We start from the raw sequence: 23,040 nt of genomic DNA on the forward strand, positions 1-23,040 counted from the left end.
CCTGGGTGGCTCAGTCGGTTAAGCGCCGACTTCGGCTCAGGTCACGATCTCGTGGTCCGTGAGTTCGAGTCCCGCGTCGGGCTCTGGGCTGATGGCTCGGAGCCTGGAGCCTGCTTCCGATTCTGTGTCTCCCTCTCTCTCTGCCCCTCCCCCGTTCATGCTCTGTCTCTCTCTGTCTCAAAAATAAATAAACGTTAAACAAAATTAAAAAAATAAAATAACAACAAAGAACAAATGTCCTGTAGCTAATTTTTGCACTAGAGAGTTAAAAATATCGTCCCACACTTGGTCCAGGCTTGGGATCCAACCTGACTGTAAAGGCAGAGACCAAAACCTTTCCCTGTAGCTTCCCCACCACAGGGGAGAAGTGTTCTGCAAAGGGGGTCTGTTTGGCAGCTTGAGCTGGCAGGTGGAGAATTGCTGCTCCTTGTGGCCAGCACAGACCTTAATCAGGTCACCGGTAACCCATATTGGTGTTCTCTCCAGTGTCTTCTGCAGAGCACTAAAGCTCTCAGACTGTTCTTGCAGGAAGCGTTCAGGAGCCAAGTAAGTTTGAGGAACGCAGCGTATCCCATCCTTCTGAGAGAGCTCCAGCACGTGTCGGTTGGTCAAAAGCTCTCAGAAGTTCTTCAGCGAATAGCCCTGCTTAGTTTTGTTTAAGCCAGTGTTCCCCAAACTCCTCTGACCATGGAATCTTTTAAAAAAATTTTTTTAATGTTTATTTTTGAGAGAGAGAGAGAGAGAGAATGAGCGGGGAAGGGGCAGAGAGAGAGGGAGACAGAACCCGAAGTAGTTCCAGGCTCCGAGCTGTCAGCACAGAGCCCGGCGTGGGGCTCGAACCCACAGACTGTGAGATCATGAGCTGAGCCGAAGTCGGACGCTCAACCGATTGAGCCACCCAGGCACCCCGACCATGGAATCCTTTTTAAAAGTAACATTATTAACCCCCCCTGAGGAGCTGTTGTTTTACTGAACCTGCTTTGGAAAGTGCCAGTCTGTGCAATAATGCCTACCGTTTATATTCTGTCTCAGCTACTCCGAGTCTTTTGTCCAGTTACATTTCATAGTTTTTACAACATTTTACATTTTATAATTTTGACCGAAAAGGCTCACGTATCCCCAGATCAGAGGGCAGCTGCCCTGTGTTTAGTTAGCACTTGCTGCCTTTGAGGACCCATTAGGGCTGCTGGCTGTTAGCCCTGATCTTCTACTTTATTTAACCCCGAATCCCAGAGGTCTGCTAGGGAGGTGATTCTGCTCTGGAACCATTTGAGTTGTGGCTTGGCTCCCTCACAGCTCACGTTGGTCCGTCCCTCTCTGCTCTTCGTGACTGCCCGGTGCTCAGACTCAGCTCTGGCACAGACAGATGGACAGACACCGCTCGTGGCAGGGGCAGGCTCAGCTGTGGACCAAACACGCCCAAATTAATAAAACCGTGCTGTTCTGTCTCGTCAGAACTGGAGCTTCGGCGTTACAGAGTCGCTCTCCCCTTCTTTATGGCCTGACCCCTTGTGATCAGGTGCGGGTTGGTTTCCCTGACGCCCTCCTGGCTAAGGTGGGGAAGTGTGGGCTGGCAGGTGGGTAAGTGGATTTGTAACTGGTGCTGTGGCCAGGCCTGGGGTGGGCTTCTCAATGGACCCGTGTCAGCCTTGGTCGGGGGGAGGGCTGTAGTGGTTTGCCACGGGCTCTGTCCTCAGCCCCATCCTGGTTAACTTTTTTTTGTGTGAATAAGACGCAAAGGCCCGCAGACCATATTTTGCAGAAGAGTTGTGCATGGGAGAAGTAGCTAACGCAACAGATGACAGAATTGGGATTCAGGGATGCGCTAAAATGCTGGGAAGGGGGTGGGTACAGTGAGCTGGGGTTTAAAATGGGCTTTAAAATTATATTAAGAAAAACATACAGTGAAAGTAAGAGGTAGGGACTTTAATTGCCGTTTGTGTTTAAAAAAAACAAAAAATCTCTGAAGAATGATGAACACCAAATTCAGATTACCCTTGAGGCAGGGGAGAGTATGTGCATCAGAAATATACAGGACTTTATTATTTTTATTTATTTTTATTTTATTTATTTAAAAAAATATTTTTAATGTTTATTTATTTTTGAGAGAGACAGAGACAGAATGCGAGTGGGTTAGGGGCAGAGAGAGAGAGGGAGACACAGAAGCCGAAGCAGGCTCCGGGCTCTGAGCTATCAGCACAGAGCCCAACCCGGGGCTCGAACTCGCGAGCTGTGAGATCATGACCTGAGCCGCAGTCGGACGCTCAACTGACTGAGCCACCCAGGTGCCCCGTGGGACCTTAAACTTATCAGTATCTTGGGGCGCCTGGGTGGCGCAGTCGGTTAAGCGTCCGACTTCAGCCAGGTCACGATCTCGCGGTCCGTGAGTTCGAGCCCCGCGTCAGGCTCTGGGCTGATGGCTCGGAGCCTGGAGCCTGTTTCCGATTCTGTGTCTCCCTCTCTCTCTGCCCCTCCCCCGTTCATGCTCTGTCTCTCTCTGTCCCAAAAATAAATAAAAAACGTTGAAAAAAAAAAAAACTTATCAGTATCTTAAGTGGGATGGTGAGTCCACAGGTGTTTGTAGCATTTTTGTTGTTGTTTGCCTTAAATGTTTAATTAACTAAACAGACTCCAGAAGGTTTGGTGCACTGTGAGTTTAGTAGCCACGATGGTGTATTTACAAGTGAAGCAGCAAATTAGCGTCTGATAAAATCCTCCTGTTTGTGGCACTTGACAGCCCACATTTGGGATAGTGTTCCATCCTGAGTACCACATGTGAAGGGCGTTACTGTATATGCCTAAATACTAGGGTACGTTCAGAGATCATGGGTACACGAACCAGTCTAGTCCTAGGGCAGTTAGTTGAAGAAATGGACGATAGTTAGACCTACGAGATGACTAAGGGGAATCATGGTGGTATCTTCAGCCTTTTGAAGAACTATCAGGTGGAAGAAGGAAGAGAGATTTCTTCGGAAAGGCAAAATTAGGGCCATGGGTGGAATCCCTTTACTAAGGAAAGGGAGGAAGTACTTCCTCCCTTTACTAAGGAAAGGGAGGAAGTACTTCCTAATAGCCAGACTGCTTTGCGGTCGATCAGCCCGATGTGAGGGTCAGCTCTCTGCAGAAGCCTCTCCCCAAGCAGGGCTGCCAGGAGGAGCCCTTCCTGGGGTGGGGAGTTGCCCCGGTTGGTCTCCGGGACCTCTCTTCTTCAGTTCCTAAACAATCGAACGCTGGAGCCAGTGTGAGCCCTGCTGCATCACGGTGCGGCACTTTGGTTCAGAAAAGCGATTGGAGCCTCGTACTACTTTGTGCCACCTGGTCTAATTTCTGACGCCGTGCCTTCCACGCAGAGTGCCCGTGCCTAAAGGGAAGGTGACCTAGGTGACATGATTGTTTGTCACACCTAGAGCTTACATGCCGCGTGCACAGCAAAAATGTAATCAAGGAAGCCAGAATTCCAGTGTGCCATCACAAGAATGTTCTGTGGGTCAGTGTCCCTTGGACACTTTTAGTGTCCTTTCCGTTGAATAAGGTATCCTAAGGAATGTTTTTAATATAGTCTGCTCGAGATGGGAAATCAGAAATTTTGACACTGAAACAACCCGAGTTCTTAGATTCTAATTTTTACTTATTTTTTTAAATTATTTTTTTAATGTCTGTCTTTTGAGAGACAGAGACAGCGTGAGTGGGGGAGGGGCAGACACACACACACACACACAGAATCTGAAGCAGGCCCCAGGCTCTGAGCTGTTGGCACAGAACCTGACGTGGGGCTTGAACTCACGAACTGTGAGATTATGACCTGAGCCGAAGTCAGACAATTAACTGACTGAGCCACCCAGGCGCCCCTCAGACTAACTTTTACTTCTAAGTTCTAGCCTCTTTCTGCTGCCGTGGAGCAAGTAGCACCCCACTATAGATTTAATAAAAGTTATTTGTAAAAATAAAAAGCTAATGACTTCTTTAAAGTAATTGGAGCAGCGTAAGTTTACAATAAGGAGCCGTATCCTGTAGTGTTATCGGTGGTGACCTGTGTAGCGTGTGACCTGTGTGTAAAGAATTACACTTGCACAACACTTGAACCCTTTGAGATGCACAACAGCTCTGTGGGTGGTGGGATATGGTGGCTCACATTTGGAGGATGAGAAAACCAAGGCCCCAAGGTCATAGTTTAGTGTTGCAAGAGACATTTTAGGGTGTCGGATTCCTCCCCGCCACTGAGGAGGAAAGCGGTGCGGAAAAGCCTAGTGACCTTGTCACAGTCCCGCAGCTAGTTAGTGAAAGCCTGGACACAAGAATCTGAGGTTTGGGGTTTTTTTCACCCCAAGTGTAACTGGTTTTCTATTATATCTCGCTGCTCCTTGGATAATACAGGTGACCTTGAACGCCTTCCTAAAAAGTTGATCAAATTTATATTTATATCCCTATCACTTTAGGGCTCTTTAGGGACATCATTATGTGAAGGAACTCTTTTGTATAGTACAGATTTATTTTGAATATAATGAACTCCCTTTAATTTTAAAGTGTTTGTTAATCTGAGAACTGCATGTGGTTTTTGTCCTTGACCCTAGTACCAGGATATCACCTTGATATTTGTGTGTTAAAACTGACTCTGCATTCCTGAGACAAATCGCACAGGGTTATGACGTACTACCCTTGTTGTACATAGCTGGATTCAGTTTGCTAGGGTTTTGTTGAAGATTTTTACGTATGTTCATCACATCAGGAATTATTGGTTTGTAGTTTTCTTGTGAGGTCTTTGTCTGGTTTGGATATCAGAGAAATCCTAGCCTCGTAGAAGGTGTTGGGAAGTGTTCCCTCCTCTTTTGTTTTGTTTTTGGAAGAATTTGTGAATGATTGGTTAATTCATTAATCTTTTAAAACATTTGGTAAGAGTTAATTCTTTTAAAAGTTCTTTTAACTTAGTTTTAACCATTTTAAAAATTCTTTTCAAACATTTAGAATTTACCAGTGATGTCATCTAGGCTTGGACTTTGCTTTGTGCTAAGTTGTTGTTGTTGTTGTTGTTTTAATCACTAATGTAACCTCTTGTAAGTCTATACAGATTTTCCATCCTCTCGAGTTAACTTCAGTACTTTGTGTCTTTTTCTAAGCATTTGCCTATAATCACCTAGTTTTGGCATATAAATTGTTCATAGTGTCCCTTTATAATGCTTTTCGTTTTTGTGGTTGTCGATAGTGATGGCCCCTCTCCTTGGGTTTAGGAATTTGAGCCTTCTCCACACCCACGCCCCCATTTGGTCAGTCTGGCTAAAGGTTTGTAAATTTTGGTGATCTTTGCAAGTAATCAGTTTTTACTTACTTCATTTTCTTTTTGTTTCACTTATTTCTGTTGTAATTTGTGTGTGTGTAAATTTTTTTTAATGTTTATTTTTGAGAGAGTGAGCACAAGCCAGGAGGGGTAGAGAGAGAAGGGGACAGAGCAGAGGATCCAAAGCAGGTTTTGTGCTGACAGCAGCGAGCCGGATGTGGGGCTCAAACTCCTGAACCATGAGATCATGCTTGGAGCTGAAGTCGGATGCTCAACGAACTGAGCCACCCAGGCGCCCCGTTTCTGTTGTAATTTTTATTTTCTTCTTGGGTTTAGTTTTCTTTTTCTCTAACCTAGCCTCTGGAAGGCTAGGTTATAGATTTTCGATTTTTTAAAATATGGGAATTTATAGCTATAAATTTTTCTCTAAGCACTGCCTTCACTGTGCCTCATAAGTTTTGAACGTTCTGTTATTCTCACTCACTGCAGAGTATTTTCTAGTTTCTTCTGCAGTTTCTTCTTTGACACATTGGTTGTTTAGCATGTTAACGTTTGTTAGTGTGTTGTTTAATTTCCACACATTTGTGAATTTCCCATATTTCCTCCTCTTATCAATTTCTGATTTTCACTCCACTGCGGTCAGAGAACATACTTTGTATAATTTTGGTTCTTTTGAATTTATTGAGATTTGTTTTATAGCCTGGTATATGGTCTATCCTGTAGAGTGTTCCGTTGCACTTGAGAATAATGCTCAAATTGCTGTTGAGTAGAGTGTTCCATGGATGTCTCTTATGTCTAGTTGGTTTATAGTGTTGGGTTCTTCTATTTTCTTGTTGATAGATACTCTACTTATTCTGTCTTTTATCGAAAGTGGGTATTGGAGTCCGATTATCCATTTCTTCAGTTTTTTCATTTTTTTGCTTGTGTTTGGGGGCTTTGTTGTTAGGAATATATGTTTACAATTGTTAGGTTTTTGTGATGGATTGACCCTCATTATAAAAATATCTTTTGTCTCTAGTAATCATTTTTGTCTTAAAAATTACTTTAAGTGGTATTGGTATATGCACTCTAGCTCTCTTTCAGGTACTGCTTACAAGTTATACCTTTTTCTATCCTTCTACTGTTTGTGTGTGTGGATCTAAAGTATGTGTGTCTCAGGGCACCTGGTTGTCTCCGTTGGTAGAGCATGTGACTCTTGATCTCGGGGTTGTGAGTTTGAGCCCCACGTTGGGTGCAGAGTTTACTTGAAAAAAATGTATGGGGACATCTGGGCAGCTCAGTCAGTTAAGTGTCCGACTCTTGATCTCAGCTCAGGTCTTGATCTCAGGGTTGTGAGTTCAAGCCCCACACTGGGAGTGAAGCCTACTTAAAAAAAAAAAAAAGTATGTAGTTATCTTGTAGTCAGCATATCCTTAGGTCATGTTTATTTATACCACCAATCTCTGTCTTTTGCTTGGAGTGCTTAGTCCATTTCCATTTAATATAATTATTGATAAGGAAGCATTTATATCTGCCATTTTGCTATTTGTTTTCTGTATGTCTTATGTCATTTTCGTTCCTCTTTCTCTTCATTACTGCCTCCTTTTGTGTTTAAGTAGACCTTTTTCTAGCATACTATTTTAATTCCTTTTATCTTTTGCTACTCTTTTTAAAGTTTTTTTTCTTAATGATTGCCCAGGGATTACAACTGACGTCTTGAAACAATCTAGTTTGTATTAATGCCAACTTACTTTCAATAGTATAGCAAAACTGCTACGATATAACTTCATTCCTTCTCCCTTCTTTGAACTATTATTTCATACAAATTATGTCTTTATTGTTAAAAGCCTTTCAACACAACTTTATACTTTAGGCAGTTATCTTTTTAATTAGGTAAAAGAAAAGCGTTGCAAGCAAAACTATATTTATACTGTCTTTTATATTTACTCTTGTAATGACCTTTACTGGTTTGCTTTCTTTATTTATGTGGGTTGAGTTCCTGTCTGGTGTCCTTGTATTTTAGCCTAAAGGACTCCCTTGGTATTTCTTGTAGGACAAGTCTACTAGTGATGAATTATCTTATTTTTATTTATCTTGGAATAATTTCTCTCTTATTTTGGGGGGATAGTTTCGCTAGATGCAGTTACTGGTTGGCAGTCTCTTCCTTTAGCACTTTGAATATGCCAGCCGACTGCTTTCTGACCTCCCTAATTTTTAATGAGAAGAACACACAATGTGTCTTTTTCTTTTGTTGCTTTCCAGTTTTCACCAGTTTGACTATGATGTGTCTAGGTGTGAATCTCTTTGAGTTTATCCTTCATGGAGTTCAGTGAGCTGCTTTAGTGTGTGGATCAATGTTTTTCATCCTGTTTGGAAAGTTTCTGGCCATTATTTCTTCAGATGTTCCTTCTACCCCTTTCTCCTTCCCTTATAGGACTCCCATAATGCCTTTGTTGATCCACTTGGATGGTATCCAGTAGGTCTCTGAGGTTCTGTTAATTTTGTTAATTTTGGGAAGGGGGGTTCTTTTGTCCTTTTTTTTTTCCTTAGACTAGATAATCTTTTTTTTTTTTTTTTTAAGTTTATTTATTCCGAAAGGGGTGGGGGGGAGAGGGGGAGGGAGAGAGACAGAACGAGCTGACGAGGGGCAGAGAGAGAGGGGGGACAGAGGAACCGAAGCAGGCTCTGTGCTGACAACAGAGAGTCCAATGCGGGGCTTGAACTCCTGAACCACGAGATCATGATCTGAGCCGAAGCTGGACACCCCACCAACTAAGCCACCCAGATGCCCCCTAGACTGGATAATCTTAATTGACCTTGAGTTTGCTGATTATTCTGTTAGCTCAAATCTGTTGAGCCCCTCTATTGAATTTTTTATTTCAGTTACTGTGCTTTTTGACTTTAAAACTTGTGTTTTTTTTAAGTTTCTTTATCACTATTTTCTACTTGGTGAAACATTGTGCTTATAACTTTTATTTTTCTAGACATGCTTTCCTTTAGTGTTTTGAACATGTTTATAATAGCTGACTTAAAGTCTTAGTTTAATAAGTCCAAAGTCTGGACTTGCTCAGGCTGCTTTTTCTTTCCATATATGGTTCATTCTTTACTGTTTCTTTGCATGTGTCTACATTTTGTGTTTAAAAACTGGACTTTTAAAATGTGCCAACTCCTTTAAAATGTGATTCACTCTCTTCTGGAGAGTTAGTTGTTGCTGTTTGTCATTGCTGCTATTTTTTAGTGACTTTTCTGGACTAATACTCTGGTTTGTATTTTCTGTCATGTGTGACCACTGAAATCTCTGCTCATTTAGCTGAGTGGTTAGTGATTGGACAGAGGTTTCCTTAAATATGTTGAAGCAATAAATCTCCATCTTTTGCGGAGTTGCTTTCTGTATGTTGGCTTTCATTGTGCCAGCAGTTCACAACTCTGTTTTAGCCTTCACATCATGCTGTGCAAAGCTTCAAGTTTAGCCAGAGTGACAGGTCAGGGCCTTCTGACCCCTTTTCTGGGCGCACACACAGTCCTATACAGGTGCATGACGCTGACTCCCAGAAATCTGTGGGAGCCTTTCAAAGCCCCTTATGGACATCCCATTCCCCAGGTTTCCCTTTTAAGGTTTCGGTCAACTCTTTGTAGCCCCAGGATGGTAATGATACCTCAGGCAGCCACAACCTTAAACAGTTCTCCCTTACTGTTTGGGACAAATGCCCTGGAGGTAAGGCAGAGGAAGCTTTGAGTCAGGTCAGATAAAGACAAGCCTCCAGAAGAGAGCTTTCCAGCAGGCTGTCTCACAGGTCAAACGGTGACCATTCCCTGGGGATGGCATTTTGGGCACCTGTGAAGCCATCTGGCCCCTTCGGTGTCTTCCAGGCTGCTGGTTTTCACAGCCACCATAGTTGCGAGGCTGTTGTTTTTCAAGGTTACCGTGGAGCTACCTGTGGTGCCGGAAGAGGAGGATGGGATTAGTGCAAGTTAAAACAACATGGAGGTAGTTGCCCTTACCAAGATGAAAACATTTTTCTTGAATAAATGCTCCTCGGAATGTTGAAAGTCTTTAGTTAATTTCCAGAGTTCTGAAAAAGTTGATTTTGACAACTTTTGGCAGTATTCTTGTTGCTTGAATGTAGGAGCAGATTTTTGGAGTCTTTATTCTGCCATCCTAAAAGTGAACTACCTATTGGTACTTCTTCAAACGAGGAATCCTAATGAGACACATGCTGTGTGCACTCTCGCCTACTTTGTCTCGCGTTCTCTCTTCTGTCTGTGTATTCTACGTCGTGAAGTGGCCCCAAGGGAGTGTTCAGGAGCACAGGTTACTGTAAACCAGTGGCCGTGACCTTCACTTTATTAGAAATGAGTCTCAACCTTTAGATGGGCGGCAAGTGTTAAGCACTTGACCCCACAGACTCAAGATCATGTCGATCTGCTGGATCATTCTCTCATCTTGCCAACAGAGTCCACCTTTTGTACAACTTTGTACGGTATCCTGTGAAGAAGTAAATGCTTTGTCCCCTGAGTTAGGTTTGGAGGACAGAATACTAATAGCAAAAATGGCCATTTCCTCTGGATACTGTTGGGGTTTGAAATTCAGTCCAGACAGAACATTAATTTCTCTCTATCAGACGTTATGGTCCTGGTGAACAGCTTGAGTTTTGTGTAAAAATTTTTTTTTAGTCTATCCACTTAAAGTCTAAGTTTTTCTACATAATACAAATTTGAATTTCTCATATGACCAGAAGTGTTGAGTTATGGATATTGATTTTCTTACAGCCTTTTATTTCAGAGACAGTCAGTCTCCACTTGTATAAGAAGAAATATAAAAAAAAAAAAAAAGAAAAAGAAAGAAAAGGAAAGAAATACACGTGCCTATTGGTAAAAAGAAAGTGAAGACATTCTGGTCTGAAAAACTGTACAGTCGCAGTTTATATTTTTTGCCGTTTATGTATTTGTGTATTTTTTTCCTTACATGTTATATAATAATTTCCTTACATGTTATATAATAATTTAACCAAGGCATCTAACATGTGGTATGAAACGATAGAGCAACAGTTTGGAAATTCGAAAAATAAAACTGGAAACGTTTGCTTGTATTTCTTTTCCACCTCAGAATGTTTTGTTAATGAGACGTTTTATACTGCCATAAACTCGGGGTAATAATAAAGGTGTTGATTGATTTTTGGATGGCGAGGGGCTTCTCTAATTGCAGAATTCGACATTTGTGTCACTTGTGCCGTTTTAGGTGAGCAAGACGTGGAAGGTGATTGCCGAAGACGAAGTGCTTTGGTACCGGCTGTGCCGGCAGGAAGGGCACCTTCCCGAGAGCAGCATCTCTGATTACTCGTGCTGGAAGCTCATCTTCCAAGAGTGCCGAGCCAAGGAACACATGTTAAGAACCAACTGGAAGGTAGGCGGTGGCCAATCTCATTACCTGTACTGAAGAATAGCCGGCAAGGACGAGGGAATCCAGGCCCCGGATTAACCCCCGCGGGCCCTCCGATTACGGCCTGAGGCCAACTAACTGCCAAAAGCAAAGAGGAGTGCGGTGAGCATCCTGTCGGCTGCCGGTGGTTCGTTGCCCGTTTTGCTCGCCATTAGGGTATCTGCCCCCCTTTGCAACCGCGCTGTTGGGGAGCATCCTGTTCTCTAGGAGAGGAGGGGTGAGGTTGGGGTGCCGCCCCCTCCCCTCGGATGGCTCGTGCTCAGTGCAGTCCCCTTTCACTTTCACCGACCCTGACCCCTGACGCATCAACAAAGCAAAAGCACCACCTGAATACGAAAGCAGTGCCGCAAATGCGATTTCCAGTGACTGCGAGGGAGGTTGTTAAACGTCTCTGAGTCCTGTCTTCTCTCCCCTCACATAACCCACTGGCTTGCTTCCATAGCGTTTATCACTTCAAAATCTCTACAGAAATATTAGATCACAGCTAAGAATTTGCACGGTGCTGTGTTTCTGTAGGAAATCGCTGTCAAGAACGGCGTTACGTAAAGCTGTTCGAGGCCTGACAAGACCACAGTGCGGTGGCGGCCCTCCTTCCTACTGGTAGCTGGAGACCCCCTCGTAGGGCAGCGGTGGAACCACACCTCCTGCCTCCACTCCTGTAAAGGTCCATCCTAACGGACTCTGAGATCACAGGCTTTCGCTCATTACTGACGGTGGCCCGGTGCCTGTGTGCGGGTCCGTCCTCGGTCACCTCATAACCTCATTAGTGACCGATGCTCTTGGTCTGGGTAAACTCACAGTTTGTAGCCAAGCGAATAGGAGCAGTGTTTCTCAACCTCGCATTAGGGGCCGGACAATTCCTTCGGTGGGGGCTGTCCTGTGTGTGCGGAAGCATGTTGAGCAGCTTCCTTAACCTCTACCCAGTGGGTGCCAATAGCATCCTCCACCCACCCCACGTCGTGACAGCCACAGATGGCTTCAGGCGTGTCAGATGTCCCTTGGGGCAGGGGCACAACGGCCCCCGGCTGAGAACTGCCTTTCCAAGGGGAACGCGCGTAGGTATCCTTTCATAGGCTGTTAAGACACCTCTGAGCAAAAAGCACCCTGGCCCCGCAGCTGTGTGCTCACCGGATGATAGCCTCGTGTGGAGACCCCTCCCCACCCAGCCCTCTTGCCCATGTGCTTGGCCGGGCCTGCGTGACGGAGGTCGGTGAGAGGCAGCTGTGAGGGTTTGACAGAGCTGCTTAGACGAGCTGGGCCCGAGCCTGGCAGGAAGGGCTGGAATTGAAGGAGAGCTGGTGAGTCAGCTTGAACTGGGGCCTTTCCGTCCGGGAAGGAGGGATGTTTTGAGTTGTGCGCACGGGTGCTGCAGTGGTCTGTGTACATCGGCTCGAATTCCGAGCGGTCAGACCCTGAGAGAGCACAGCCGCTAAGTTTTCTGCTTCCTCTTTGGCGGTGGAGAAAGCCCCAGAGGGAGGCAGGTACCCCGTCCTCCGCTGGAGGTGGCAGCAGTGAAGGTGTCCGGAGCCCTGCCTCCAGGCATCTGGCCCTCCATGACCGCTGTAAGTCACATACGGCTGACTGGAACGTCTGGTTGTCTTTAGCAAGTATAAAGCCATTTGTTTGGTTAGCGCTTGATAAGTGAGTTAGTGGACTGGAGTCAGATGGCTCAGCCCCTTTCCTGGCCCTGTTAACAGTGAGGACTACGAAAGTGAGATGGGGAATGGGGAATCCTGCCCTGACTGTGATGGTGGGATCCTTACCGTGATTCTAGAAAGAAAGCTCCATCGAAACATGAAAGGTGCTGTTAGAGCAAGTTGCTTTCCCTTCGGATGCCCCCGTTCTCCCCTCTCTAAAGTGGGGGCCGATGGTAGCCCGCTCATAGGGTAGTGGCGAGGATGACTGTTGAATGCTCCTCCCGTACAGCCTGGCCTGTGGCCGGCATGATGATCTTTGTACAAGTGACTCAAAAGTCACCAGAGTCCATACGGTGGAAAACCCATCCGCTACCTGCCGTCTAGTCTCAGGAACCACACGTATCCTGGGCTTTAGGGTTCCCTTTAAAAATACCAATTCCACGAACCTCTGACCTTGCGGTCTTCTTCCTTTCCCCATCCTGACTTTTGTCTCTGTGTGTACTCTCTCATCGTATCCTCTGAGTGTTCGTAAGGGCTGTTGGCACGTAAAACACCCTTAAATACCTTCTGTCCTCGGAACTGCGCTTTCGAAACAGACTTTGTGTTTCTTCGGATACGTGCCCCTGCCAGCCTAGTGGAGCGCACGCCTCGCCTTTCTAGCCCGTAACCCCCCTGAGCGCGGGAGCAGCGTCTCCCACGGCCGTGCCCCCGGGTTCACGGTCTTCTTGTGCGGGGTAACTCGTAAATGCCTTAGCAGATTAGCTGTCCTCGTGGTCCTGTGGAACGCCCCGGTGACTTTGAGCACGATACCCGTGGTAAGACACGGCCGTGGAGCGTAGCTGAGCGCGGAGTGCTGCCGTCGGGGTGTCCCGAGAGTACGACCAACCGCATCCCCCTTCTCCTTATGCAGAATCGCAGAGGCGCCGTGAGCGAACTGGAGCACGTTCCCGATGCGGTTTTGTGTGACGTGCATTCCCATGACGGCGTTGTCATTGCCGGGTAAGCAAAAACCATTTTTCACATAGTAAGTAACTCTTCATCTTAAGGTCTTTCGTTTCTCACGCGCCACCCTCTGAGTCCCAGTGCCGCGATCTTCCCCTGAGAGCGTGTACCTTCCCGCCTCAGCCCGGGTTTGAGACGGACACTCTCCGTGATTCTGCCGTCCGGGACCGGAGTCTGAAGTGGGTGGTGAGAAGCGCGCGGCGTAGCCTAGAGCTACAGTCCATTTGTCTCCATATGTCTTTCCTGGCTTTTAAATCACTCTTGTGGCGTGTTAGGCTAGATTTTCATTAAGGCAAACCGTCAGTATTTTATGAAGACATAAAAAAGTCAAGCAAGAATGATACGTGTTGGCACAAACGGCCCACTCTTACTCTTGTTCTGAGGCCGTTAGGAGGAAGGGCCGCGGCCACACATAATCTTCCTGCCCCGCCACACAGTGTGTATCTGCTGCTTAACTTGTCCTGAAAGAGGCTTTTTAGTTATCTCCATCACGAAGAAATTGAATTTTAGCTTCTGTAAATTCCAGTGGCTTCTGTCCCAAAACCCCCTTTCGTGAATTCTTCCTGTTTGACTACAGAAATGTGAAACAGTTTGTGTATTTCTTTAATGTACAGTGCGGAGACCTATTTCATCTTTGGATTGAGAAGCAATCTTGACAGATCTCATGTTTTTTACTCGTACGTGGATCTTGAGAAGCTTAACAAAAGACCATGGGGGAGGGGAAGGGGAAAAAATAGTTACAGAGAGGGAGGGAGGCAAACCATCGGAGACTCTTAAATACAGAGAACAAACTGAGGGTTGATGGGGGCTTGGGGAGAGGGGGAAGTGGGTGATGGGCATGGAGGAGGGCACTTGTTGGGATGAGCACTGGGTGTTGTATGTAAGCCAATTTGACAATACATTATATTTAAAAAATAACAAATTTTCAGGAAAAAATGAATAAACGAAAAAAAGCCATCTTGAATTACAGTCTCAAATTGTATACTTAACATTTGAAGTGGAGACCAGAATACTTAAAACCCTGAGTCTGGATTAGATTTGGGGTGAGTCCCCTAGGAGAGGTTTCTACTTGGAGGAAACCAAAAACAAACCTTGGCCTGAACAGCTTGGTAGTAGGTAGTCTTTTTCTTTAAAGAGGACGCTTTCCTTTTTTTTTTTTTTTTTTCCCCCATTCTTAATGTTTATTTATTTATTTACTTCTGAAAGACAGGGGGCAAGCAGGGGAGGGGCAGAGACCAAGGGAGACACAGAGGCCAGAGCAGGCTCCAGGCTCTGAGCTGTCAGCAGAAAGCCAGATGTGGTGCTTGAACTCACAAACTGTGAGATCACGACCTGAGCCAAAGTCAGACGCTTAACTGACTGAGCCACCCAGGTGCCCCAAGAAGACTCGATCCTTAAGCATTCCTCGAAGGACACCATTTGAGTTGAAACTCCAAACAGGTAAATGTTCCGTGGTCTGCAGGGCCTAAAAAAAGTATGTTTGCTTTAAACAAGATCTGCTCAGGAGGAACACTTTTCCTTAGCTTTTGTTTTGCTGGCCACAATTTAGAGGTTAATGCCCTTGCTGTAAATGCCGTAGAACTACTGTTTTTAGAAAGATGAGTGGACCATAAATACGGAAGTGCGGCTTTTGGCTTCTGTCTCTCGTTGCTAAAATGTGGGCCTAAGAGCTCGTGTTCCATATGGTCCTTTCTGCCCACAAATTCTAAGACTCCATGGTAACTTGGAAAGGACCTCTGTCCTTCTAGCTTCAAGGGGTCTCCTGGTGTGTCAGGAGGCCTTTGAGGACAGAATATTGAGTTTGGACTGAGAGTCATAGAAGAAATTATGGCTAAAGGGGACTTTAATCTCAGAAGCCAAGTGTGAATTGATCTGGACACGGACCTCACAAGGGCAGGCCGGCCACGAGTCCAGAGGCCAGCCCTTTCTTTCCTGCCTGTCCGTTCCCCTGAGGGCTTCTCCACGTTACAGATGATGCCAGCGCGACGCAAAGCAGTGGCAGAGTTTGGTGGGTCGATAGGATGAAGCGGGACCTGTGGGTCAGAGAGGCTCCTCCCGACTCCTCTTCCTAAGAGGACCTTGCGTTTACGGCCTGGCATTGGGTACTTCGGTCTTGCTTGTGCGTAGAGCATCTTGTGTTTATCATTAAAATTTTATCTGGTGGTTACGATGCTTGTTTTCTGGGTCAGATCTTGGATCCCTTTTCATTTGAGACAGCGGTGTTTGTGGTTACCTCATTCCCGGTCGATGTCGTATTCGCCCGGCTTTGTGCAGCCTGTGCATCTCCAAGGACTTGCCTGCAGAGACGCCACTTCGCCATCTCTTTCCCCCGTCCTTAGCCTGTGTTTCTCTGGTTTTGCTTCTTTTCCTTTCTCTCCCTTTGATCATAGGCGGAATTTGTTCCGGGGCTTAAGTTTTGTGCACCTACAGCTAAACCGAAATCTGTTAAGTTTGTTTCATATAATTGACAGCAAGGGCTGTTACGAAACCTCCTGCTTCTTCCCATCTTTTTCAAGCCTCTGTGTAAAAGTTCCTGCTTTGGAGTCACGTTGCTAAGGCCTAGAGTAATTTGCATTACGATTAGCCTTGCAGGTGACCCCATCTTGGGTCTGCCTTGCTCTGCCTCACTCAGAACCAGAGTGACCTTCAAATACTCTTTCGCTCAAACCCGCCCGAGACCCAGACCTCAAATGAGCAGGACCTGGACGACGCCTCCTCCCTCAGACTTGTTTTCCAGCAGAGTAGGCAGATGTTATTCTCAGGGCTTTTGGTCTTTTGCTCTTTTTTCCATGAGTCTTCGCTTCCCTTACTATCTCACAGATGGGAATTTCAAGTTACCTTTTCCTGATGTTCTGAGCCCTTTGAAATTGGTTTCTAACCTACCTTTCTCCTGATTACTCTCCTGAGGGTAACTTTGGCTTTTCCCACGGTGCCTCAGTTGCCTCTGGCCATGTCTTCTTTATTTTTTAACATTGAGATATAAATCATACACCATAAAATGTACCCTTTTAGGTTGCAGAAGTCAGTAATTTCTAGTATATTCACAAGGCTGTGTAACCTTCTGCCACTGTCTCATCCAGAACATTTTCATCACCCTAAAAAGAACCCAGTCCCCATTCTTTAAGGCCCAACTCAAGTCTTCTCTCCTCCCACGGGCATCTATAGCCCCTGGCGTATTAACCCCACCCCAATATCTGCCCACCTCCTGACTCCTGGGGAAGTGACTGTCTGCAGCTTCTAGCACAGCTTTGCCTTGACATTTTTGTTTTTTGCTGTGGCTTTACTTTGAAATAATTCACAGCCTTGTATTTTCTGTGCAGTTAATTTGTAAGCTTTTTTTTTTTTTTTTTTTTTTTTTTAGTTTATTTGAGAGCAGGGTGAGGCAGAGAGAGAGGGGGGGGGGAGAGAGAGAGAATTCCAAGCAGGCTCCACACTGTCAACGCAAAACCCGTCAAAACCTATCGTGGTGCTCGAGCTTACATACCATGAGGTCATGACCTGAGCCAAAACCAGGAGTCGGACACTTAAATGACTAAGCCACCCAGGTGTCCCTGTAAGCATCTTTTTTAAAACTAGGGGTGGCATGTGATATTTGATTAACTGCCACAAAGTGCTTGTACATCATTTTGTCCGAAAGTACTACAATTTAATATACAGACCCCCATCCCACCTGTATACCGCATGTTACGTGGTAAACTGGAGAAATCCCTAATTTCTCTGGTCTGTTCTTTGATTTCTTAGTCTTTTCAAGAAACTTGGATCATGTAGTTTTAAACCTGGAAGGAGCTGTCGAGGAAACTGTTTCAAAGCACGCTCGTTTTGTGTGGCTGACCGAGGCTGAGGGGTGTGGCGAGCCGGGACTGGCGTGTGCGTGCACGGCCGCTCTGCCGTTCGTCTGCAGTGTCCACGTGGAGAGCCGGGCGCCAGGGGTCCCTTCTCGAGTCCTCATTTGCTACTGTGATGGCCCGTACTACCAATCTTCTTTAAAAATTATAAAACACGTGCTTATTAAGAGCCTTTAAATTCCATAGAAGTGTGTGGAATAAAGAATGACACGTCCCCAGCCTCGTTTTCCTAGGCTAGAGTCCCATTTGTGGAATTGCTGGGTTTAGAGGAATAAATTTTTCACATTTTCCAGATTAAGAAATTATTATTTTTAAGATATTTTTTGTATTTTTTTTATTGAATAGAGACTGAGACTGTGTGAGTGGGGGAGGGGCAGAGAGAGAGGGCGAGAGAATCCCAAGCAGGCTCTGCACCAGCGGCTCGAGGGCTCGAACCCATGAAACTGCGAGATCATAACCTGAGCCAAAACCGAGAGTGGGACGCGTAACCGACTGAGCCACCCAGGTGCCCCGAGAAACTACTTTTGAAATGCCCCGATGACCCTCAGCTCCTTTCCAGTCTAATTTTTTGCTTTGAAGTCTCCAAACCGTCCCTCAAGCCTGCCCTCCTGAATACACCTCCCTGTTTGTGTCTGTGCATAAGTAACGAGCAGACACCTTCACGTCTTAACCTCCTGCAGCATGGCTTCATCCCTGCCCTTCCACCGAGCCACACGCTGTCACCGGTCACTGGTGCTCACGGGCCGGCGGTCTTTTCTTGGCCCATCCCCTCCCGTGTCGTGGCCGTGTTGGGTCTTGTTGGCTGTATCCCTCTTAACGTGCTGGAGGTGGTGCATCGAGCGCGTGTGGACCCTCAGAGCCTTACACCGGGCCCGGCACCCGAGAACCTTGGAGGAAAGTGTACGGAATGAAAACTCCCTGCTTCTGGGACCTTGCGCTTTCTGACCGCATCTTCCGTACCTTACTGCTCGGGCTCCTGTTGCCGCCCTTCTTGCCTTTCTGTGGTCTTCTTTGGCCGCTTAGCAGTGGTGTGCAGCATCCCGGAAAGCACCTGCAGCCGTTGTTTTCTTTGCTGATTGGAAAAGTAGAAGTTCCTTCACCTGTGACTGAGTTAGTCAGACACAACCTATACCTTGTTCTTCTAGCTAAAACTTCCGTTTCTTTTTTTTTTTTAATAAAATTTTAAAAAATGTTTATTTTTGAGAGAGAGACAGAGTGTGAGCAGGGCAGGGAGGGGGCGCAGAGAGAGAAGGAGACACAGACTCCGAGGCAGGTTCCAGGCTCTCAGCACAGAGCCCGACGCGGGGCTCGAACTCCCGAACTGCGAGATCATGATCTGAGCCGAAGTCGGATGCTTAACCCAGGCGCCCCACCCATTTCTTTAACCTGAGGAGAAATTTGTGTTCAGAAGCCAACAATCTCCACACAGTAAACCACCTGTCTGTCAGAGTTCATCCTCCGGCTGTGTTTCCTCCATGATGGGGTACGACTCCTGAAACTGAGGTTTCGTGTGTGCTTTCCCTTGTATTTAGAAGAAGAGATGTGATCTGGACGGTTTGTGGATTATCCGTGATTAGAAAGTGTGGTCTTTGTGTTTCTTTTGGTGATGACAGCTCTGAGAATTTTAAAATGTTTCTCAAGTTCTGCGGATCAGAGATGAGCCTAGGGGAACATCCCTGGCCTGTTTTGTGATGCTTCCACTGTTCTTCGTGTCCCCAGTTGCACTCTGGAAGGGAAGAGCGTTGAAAACAGAGGACCTCACGAGTTGAGAGAGGCCCCGTTGTAAACCTGAGCTGTAGGTCTAGGTGTGATGGGCCAGAAGGAGGTCGGCTTTACCGCCACCTAGTGAAGGAGAGAACCCCAGGTACGACGTGCAGGACACCGTCAGCCTGGGGCTCGCCGGGGGCCTTGTGCGCCGCCCCCCGTGAGGCTGTTAGCTCCCCAGACGCTTTTGTCAGGTGCCCGGGTGAACGGTGGTGTCTTCAAACAAACTCCCTCCTCACTGTTACTTACGATTCGCAAGCCAGAAGCGATGCGGTTTGCGGAAGAGCATGCTTCTCTATCCCCGTTCGAGGACCTTTTCCTCCCCGTTTGGTTGAAACGATTTGAAGACCCCTCTCTGTGTCGCGGTTTTTCTCAACACTCCTTGATGTTTTCCTGCCCTGTCCTCTGCTGATGTGATCTGCCTTGTTAGCGTACGGTCTCTGTCTGCGCTGGAAGGAACGGTGATGGCGTCTCAGTGTCTCTGATCTGTGATCCGCGATCGGTGCCTCTGCCAAGAGTGGTTGGAGGGGCGAACTAGCATTTGGCGTGGCAAAATATCAGCACTCTTCCTTCCCCTGTGGTCTCGTTTCCATCCACCCCTGTTCCCTTTGAGGCAAGAGTGCCCGAGCAGACGTGTGACCAGAGTGCCGGCACCTGTCTGTAGCAGCCAAGTGACTTGTGGCCGTGGCTCCGGCTTCTACCTTTATTAGCTCTGTATGTCCGCACGACCTGGACACCAGGGCTTCCAGGCGTCTGCGGGGGGGAAGCTGAGCTTCGAGCTTCCAGTTTCTACATGTAAAATAGAACGTGTGCCTGTCCGGTTCAGTTTGCACTTGCGATTGTCTCATCATTTCTAATTAAGAACCACAGGAAAATAGGGATTCAGATGCAGCCCCACATCTAAGGGAACTTGAAACACCCTGCTTTTAGCCCCTCTTCCTCCACTTTTTCCCCGTAATTAAAAAAGTGCCCTTTGGTTGACCATGTACCGTACCACAAATGGCTTTCCTCTGAAATCGTGTGTGTGCCCCATTTTAAAAATATATTCCACCCAGGAGCTAAAGACGGCAAAGGCGGGATTTACTACTCGGCTAGCTTCAAGTGAGTGTATAAAAAACGGGTAATACCTGCGGATTGCTTTGAGACGTTTGAGATAACATGCTTTGTAAGTAGAGACCGGTGATAAAGATGTGTTAGATAAATGTCCCCTCGCTTATACTTAGTAAGGACATGCTTTTTATCTTTCTCCTTCTTAAGGAACTTTTTCTCTTGACCATTTTCCTTTCAACCTTGGTTTATATAGATTTTGTGCTGCGGCTCATTATGACATTGGACTGTCGCCCGTAAGGAATTCGATCATTATCCGTTAGGGACCTCTTTTTAAAAATACTTCTAAATTTATTTATTTTCTGCTGTGAGGTATACATGCTCTTCTGGTAAATAAGTCTGAGGTAAGGTATTGATAAGAGACTGGAGAAGAGCATTACATTTATTATATCCTTAATGAAGGAGCTCCAGAATATCCTTAATAAATACTGGTGAACTCATGACTGCATTTATCCATCTCTGGTTCTCCAAGGAATAATGGGAAGGGCCACAGCTACAATAACTCTGCATAACCATCATTGACTCTGACTCTATTGATTGTGATTAACCAAGATGTATGGAAAACAGTTTTAAGTGTGTAGTGCATGTATCTCGTAAGGTCCATTAAGACGTTCATTATTTTTCAATTGATGCGTCTTAAGCTGCACTTGATGTCTACAGTAGTGCTTTTCCACGGAAAGACTGCACTGTGGGATTGAGTTCATTTTGTTAATTGCATAATCCAATACAGTCATGTTTCAAAGAAAACAGTAAATACTCTTGATTTCATTGATTTGTACTCTTTGGTTATTACTAAACTATGGAGCATGTGAATAGTCCTTAAAGCTTCTACATGTTAAGGGAAAAAATGTTTCCTGAAACGTGGGACCTCTGCCAAATTGCTTTGTAGGCTTTAAACCACTTCTACCTTCTGAGTTTAAGTCGGTAGATTGATTCATTCAACATTTACTAAGCACGTAGGAATACTCCAGACACCTCCCTTGCTCCCCGGCTGGCAAGGGACACGGCCCAGGCGGCCACACAACAACCAGGGAGACGTGAGGGGAGGCCGAGAGCAGGGCGCCCGCCATGGTACACTGGGGAGAGGCACCTCGTCCGGGCCCGGAGTCAGGCCGGCTTTCTGCTGGGACGTGACTTCTCAGCCGAGTCTGGAAGGATGAGTGGGAGCTGGCGGGTAGAGTTTTGTCTGAGGCAGGGATGCGAATGAGTTCCCTACGTGCTGCCACTCCTCAGTCCCACACCTGCGATGGGCATTAATAATCCATCGCGGCATTTGTGATGGCGTTCAGCTTCAGGATCCTTCTCCACACCCGGCTGTAGGCAGCCGCTACCAGCTTCCCGGATTTGACACACAAATGCGAGCATTTGCAGTCCTGGCCTGAGGCCTCGTAGCAAGGCTCCTTTGGGCTGCCGCGAGCATTGACCAGAAGAGAACCGTGACTTCGCTTTGGGGATGGTTGTACGCGTGTGGCTCTGTCGAGGGTGCGGTTCTGTCAGCCGTTCTGTACGTCCTCCCACGTCCCCCGTGGAGCGTGTGTGGGAGGCCGCACTGCGCCCACCCGGCCTCACGCTCCTTGCCAGCACGGGGAGTCTTTTTGCTGGCTGCCTCCCTTCCGGTTAGAGACGGTGGCGGGATTGGTGGCTTAGGTTCGGGAGCTGTGTCCTGCAAGCCTGAGTCCCAGTACTGAAAACCATAAAGGACATATGTTGCACTTGAGTGGGGATGGTTCTGGAAAGCCGTATTTGTTTGAAGACACTGTCCTGTGAGGAGGCAGCCTGGCTCGTTGGCTAAGCAGCAGTTGGAGAACAGCCTGGGGACCTGTTTTGATCCCAGCTGTGCCACTAAAATGTTTTTTGTGACCTTGGGTGAGTCACTTAACCTTACTTACAGCATTCTTAAATCAAAACAACCCCCTCTCCGCCGCCCCCCCCCCCCCCCCCACGTCATGAAGAGCCTGGGGAAAAAAGTGTTTTTAGCAAATAAGTACAGGCACCTGGAAGCAGTGTAAACACCCCCTTTCCTCTCTGCTGCCCACCCCCACCCTTGGATATTTATGCAAGAAGAAAGGCTAAAGTTGGGTTTGTTTGTTTGTTTGTTTGTTTGTTTGTTTGTTTTTTAACTGCACAGCATTTCTTCTTTTCCTTTGGGTCTCTTAGTCCAAATGAGTAGTCTGTTTGGAGGAAACTTACTAGTTAATGGAAGCTCTTCGGTGGTAAATCATCGAAAATTGGCAATTGCTCTGGCGTGCGGAGCTTGAGAGAGGCTCTATTCCCATTCTTTCAACAAAAAATCAGCTGTGGTTTCTGACCTATTTATTTGGAGGTAACCTCGCCAAGCGTAAAAGAGATTGAGAGAGCATACAGTGTCACTGGTCCGTGCCATGGGCTGGGACATCCTCCCTCATTTTGAAAAGCCTTCTTTCTCCTTCAGTTTTTCTTTAGTGCTCTTACATCAGCTAATATATTAGTTGCAGTTGTACTCTGCACAGACACTAATTAGAGAGCCATCAACATTGGGGTCCAAAGGCTTACCGACAATGCAACTGTCATAGTGGCGTCTTAATTGGTTGAGTGTAATTGTCATTAGGCAGCGATAAAGACATCTGGAGCTCTGGAGAAAAATCAGCTTTTTTTCCTGCCTCCCTTCGATATCTGTTCTTGCTTCTCCTGGCCAATGTTGTTAAGCACTTTTAGATCACATTTAGGGCTTAGTCCATTTCCCTCTGCTCCAACCGGTGTTGTATCCTCATGAAGCTGTCTGTTTCTTGAGCACGAGTTCGTTCACATGGAGTCTGATCTCCTTGGCTATGGCTGCTTGCATTTGCATTAGATTCTAGAGCCTGGGTCTGAGTCATCCCCCAGCACCTCCTGAAACCGTATTTATTCTCTGTTCGTTCTGCTCAAAAAGGAGACATAAGGTCATTTATATTTTGCAGCAAAACATTTATGCTATTGGGGCACCTGGGTGGTGCAGTCAGTCAGTCGATCGTCCAA

The 23,040-nt window shown here is 46.4% G+C and overlaps 1 protein-coding gene across 3 annotated transcripts in view; it reads left to right on the forward strand.

Annotated features, from left to right (window-relative positions):
* FBXW8 (F-box and WD repeat domain containing 8) overlaps nucleotides 1–23,040 on the forward strand; it is a 142,106-nt gene that overhangs the window by 46,468 nt on the left and 72,598 nt on the right. For all 3 annotated transcript variants that reach the window (XM_019467338.2, XM_019467337.2, XM_019467339.2), the window contains exons 3-4: nucleotides 10,491–10,655; nucleotides 13,239–13,327. In XM_019467338.2, the coding sequence (XP_019322883.2) occupies nucleotides 10,491–10,655; nucleotides 13,239–13,327 (254 nt within the window). The remainder of the gene's footprint in view (nucleotides 1–10,490; nucleotides 10,656–13,238; nucleotides 13,328–23,040) is intronic.

This window comes from Panthera pardus, unplaced genomic scaffold, assembly GCF_024362965.1.
Source record: "Panthera pardus isolate Hobbes unplaced genomic scaffold, ASM2436296v1 HiC_scaffold_15, whole genome shotgun sequence".
Classification (NCBI taxonomy): domain Eukaryota; kingdom Metazoa; phylum Chordata; class Mammalia; order Carnivora; family Felidae; genus Panthera; species Panthera pardus.